Source organism: Protobothrops mucrosquamatus, unplaced genomic scaffold, assembly GCF_001527695.2.
Source record: "Protobothrops mucrosquamatus isolate PMUCROS unplaced genomic scaffold, P.Mucros_1.0 scaffold3581, whole genome shotgun sequence".
In the NCBI taxonomy this organism is placed as follows: Eukaryota; Metazoa; Chordata; class Lepidosauria; order Squamata; family Viperidae; genus Protobothrops; species Protobothrops mucrosquamatus.
The window spans coordinates 55999-60440 of record NW_015389546.1 but is presented as its reverse complement, the minus strand read 5'-3'; the positions used below and the strand labels follow the sequence as shown (position 1 = coordinate 60440).

At 48.8% G+C, this 4442-nt stretch overlaps 1 protein-coding gene across 1 annotated transcript in view; it reads left to right on the top strand.

Annotated features, from left to right (window-relative positions):
• The window catches only part of CNTFR (ciliary neurotrophic factor receptor), a gene marked incomplete at its 5' end in the record, with an annotated part of 105607 nt that overhangs the window by 81429 nt on the left and 19736 nt on the right, over positions 1-4442 (top strand). The window contains one exon of the mRNA XM_015827259.1: positions 724-776. Within this exon, the coding sequence (XP_015682745.1) occupies positions 724-776 (53 nt within the window). The remainder of the gene's footprint in view (positions 1-723; positions 777-4442) is intronic.

Sequence of the window (4442 nt, the reverse complement as noted above, 5' to 3'; positions counted from 1 at the left end):
AGGCTTGGAAGTCTTCCTTTATTTCATATGAAATTCATTCATTTCATGACAGCAGTCTTCCGACATTTGAGAGGCTGCCATAAAGGGGGGTCAATTTATTTTCCAAAGCAACGAGAGGCAGAACAAGAAGCAACAAATGGAAATTAATCAAGAAGAGAAGCAACCTGGAACTAAGGAGAAATTTCCTGGCAGTCAGAACAATAAACCAGCGGAACAGCTTGCCTTCAGAAGTGGTGGGTGCGCCAACACTGGAGGTTTTTAAAAAGAGACTGGGCCACCACTTGTGTCAAAAGGTATAGGGTCTCATGCTAGAGCAGGGGGTTGGACTAGAAGACCTCCAAGGTCCCTTCCAAACTCTGTTATTATGTGAATCATAAACTTCAGACGTTGTGGCTGCTCCATCACTGGAGGTTTTTCAAGAAGAGACTGGACAGCCATTTGTCCGGAATGGTATAGGCCAGGGGTAGGCAACCTTGGCTCTTTTATGACTCGTGGACTTCAACTCCCAGAATTCCTGAGCCAGCCATGCTGAGGGGACAGGGAGAGGTTTCCAAGCTGAGCCATGCTGGCTCAGGAATTCTGGGAGTTGAAGTCCACGAGGCATAAAAGAGCCAAGATTGCCTACCGCTGGTGTAGGATCTCCTGCTTGAGCAGGGGGCTGGACTTGAAGACCTCCAAGATCCCTTCCACCTCTCTTATTCTGTTATTTTGAGATCCTTTTAGAGGGGGCTGGGATGAGCAACCCCCTTCCAGCCCATTCCCTTCTGATTTCACCAGTGGGAAGCTCCCTGCCTCACAACGCCTCCAAAAAAAACCATACCAACCTACCAGCCAAGTGGCAAAGAGGGGACGTGCTTTTTAGATCTGCCCTTCACCAGCAATTAGCCAACAATTGCGAGGAAGATTCGCGCCTGCACAGGTCTGCTGAAGTCCCATCTCTGTCCCGGGGAAATGGCTCACTTAATGACACCTTGGGATGCAGGGGGTCTGGGGTGGGGGTGGGGGAGGCACTGAGCTGAAATGGCCAGGGGCTGGATACAGGTAGTCCTCAACTTACGACTGCAATTGAGCCCAACAATTCTCTGGGGGCTCCAGGATTCTGCAACCGTCATAAATATGAGCCAGTTGACACCACCAGCAGAGCCCAGAAAAGGGGGATCAGGGACAGGTTTCCAAGAAGTTATCAGGCCAAGGGTCTATCAAGGACCCATTACAGAATGACAGTGGGAAGAGACCTTGGAAGTCTTCTAGTCTAACCTCCTGCTCGTGCAGGAGACCCTACACCAGAGGTCCCCAACCTTTTGGGCACCAGGGACCAGTTCCGTGGAGAGGGGTTTTTCCACAGACTGGAGGGTGCGTGGTTTTGTGTACTGCCTGCATCCCACAGATGGGGCTTTGCTTGTTTGTGCGGACCGGTTGCTGGCATGCCACGGCCCGATACTAGTCCACAGACCGGGGGTTGGGGACCCCTGCCCTATACCATTCCAGACAAATGGCTGTCCAATTTCTTCTTTAAAACCTCCAGCGATAGAGCACCCACGACTTCGGGCGTTGTGTTTGGGACGTTTGGGAAGGGTTTGCAAGTGTGACTTTGTGGCTGGCAGGGAGTTTGTGTAAGGCCTCTTGCTGGATCCTGGGCTGTGGTGTCACCACGATAAAGGCGAACGCAGCTTGACAGATGGTGTTTGCGTTCTTGATGCAAATGCAGCAGGAGACAGAAAGGGAATTCTCCAGCCCCAGGTTTACTAATGGGAGCCCTGGGCAAATTACAGAAAGCAAACACCCGGCATTAAAAATGTAACATCCTGACGGTGTTAATTATTCTCCACATCAAAAGCCATCCGGGGCAGATGCTACTGCTGCTGCTGTTGTGTCATGTGACGTGCAGAGGATGAGCTAAAATATGCCAAGGGAGATATCTGGGCATCTTGGAGGTTCAATTGCTGTGGGGGCAGCACGATGGGGCTCTCTCTCTGGGACCTGTGCTATTTGCGGGTTCAAGGAAAGTATTGGAACCAGACCAATGGGGGACGGTGGGCAAGGAGGCACCAAGGGGACAAGAAGGAAAACCAGATGGGGCTGGCTTCCGGTTTGCGATCACGGTGCTGGCGGATGTGCGGAGTGATCACTCCCTCCGCCGTCCGGTTTTCTCCCGCCGGGGGACCCTGAACAGGTCGGAAGTCGCCCTGGAGGGGTGATGAGCGTGAAGATGTGGACCAATAAGGACTTGGTTTTCAAGATGGGCCACTCTGGGCCCTCCAGGGAGAAGCAGCGGCCCTTTTGTACAAATTCCTAGGAAAGGGAGTTTTGCAGTCCGTTGTCATCAACACGCAAGAGGGAGTTTGAAATTGGGGTGGGAGGGCAGTGTGTCTGACGCCCAAGCCTGCTTGTGTTCTCACATGCACAACAGGCAAGCAGGATTGTCAAAGGACCCGGGGGCTCTAATGGAATAATTTCTATGGCATTTGGCACTCCCTCTTTCATATTTTCCTGGACAAATAAAAGTCTTTCCCCCGATGCTAAACGGGTGTCCACGTTTGACCCCAAATAGCATCTCTGAGAAGAAACACCCCCTCTGGAAAAGAGAGCGGGGTTCTAAGGGGGGGCAGCGTTTGGGCAAAGGAAGGCAAGGAAAGTTGCCCTCCCATTGTTTGGAGCTTCACCATAGCAGTTAGCACATAATAAATAAAAGCCATAATATAGTAATGCAAGTAAAAATACAAGAGTGTTTGTTGAATAAGAGGGAAAGATATAGAACTAGACAGGCATATGATAGATAGATAGATAGATAGATAGATAGGTAGGTAGGTAGGTAGGTAGGTAGGTAGGTAGGTAGGTAGGTAGGTAGGTGGGCGCATGGGCGGGCGGGCAGGCAGATGATATTAGATTATATGGATGGATGGATGGATGGATGGATGGATAGGTAGGTAGGTAGGTAGGTAGGTAGGTAGATAGATAGATAGATAGATAGATAGATAGATAGATAGATAGATAGATAGATAGATAGATAGATAGATAGATAGATAGATAGATAGATAGATAGATAGATTAGACAGGCAGGCAGGCAGGCAGGCAGGCAGGCAGGCAGATGATATTAGAGAGAGATAGGGAGGTAGGTAGACAGGCAGATGATAATAGATAGATAGATAGATAGATAGATAGATAGATAGATAGACAGACAGACAGACAGACAGACAGACAGACAGACAGACAGACAGACAGACAGACAGACAGACAGACAGACAGACAGACAGACAGATAGATAGATAGACATCAGCCATCATACATACCTGCACACACATTTTCAGGTGTTGCGACTAGTTTTTATTAAAGATAAAAAGATACCTTTCAACCTTTGTGAGTAATTCATCAACATACTTTTTATCACTTTTTATTCTACATGGTAAAAATTAAGGGCGTTTAGGAAGGAACAGAGTGAGAGCCAAATTTTTAAATGTTTTTATTTATTTACTAAATTTATATGCTACCCATCTCTCTCTCTCCAAGGTGACTCTGGGAGGCTTACAAAACAATAACATCCCTGAAACCTTTTTGGTTTTGGTTTCCCCGTAAAACAAGCCATTTTATATCTTCCTAATGATTGCAGAAGGAGTACGGCTTTCATATTCCAGTTTAATCCAACCTGTAGACGAACTGCCAGACTCCGAGCAAGCTTTGTTCCAGATGGCCAAATCCTTCCAAGGCACCTACCAACAAAACTCTTTATGTCTTTGTGTTTTTGCTAGGATCTGCTCAGCTGGGCAGCTTCAGTATAAATGCAAGGAGACAGTAATGCATTTATATAGAGCTCCCTCTTTCTCCCTGCCAAAGCTAAATTGGCCTCTGGGCCAGACCCTATCAGTCTGCACAGCCACAAAGAGAGTCTGGAATTCTGCAACACCCTCAACCTGATGGACCCAAGAAACGGAGAGAACAGAACTTTTGTAGCTCAGAATAACAGAGTAAAAACAGGGCTGGAAGGGACCTTGGACGTGTTCTAGTCCAGGGCTTTTCAACGAGTGGTACGGGTACCACCTGTGGTACATTGGCACCTGGCAGGTGGTACGCGACCATCCTAGAAAAGTGGTAGCGGGGGAGGGGAATGAGCTGAACTGGTGGCAGCACCACACAAGCCAGAGCGAGAGATGGCTGGAGCTGCAGGGCTGTCAGGGCTCCAGGCTCCAGCTGGAGCTCAGCGCTGATCCTGGTGCTTCTGCTGAGCCCAGGAGAAGCGCCAATCAGCTGGAATGTTGCAGCATCTCCAGGGTCTTGTGATTTACATTCAGATGCTTGGCAACTGATTCATATTTATGATGGTCACAGTGTCCCAGGGTCATGTGAAATGACCAAAACCTGCTGCAACCACCCAGCAGATGGGGGGAATAAAAACCAAACACCCCCCACCCCACCCCCGCTGCCAATCCTCAACAGAAATGCTCACA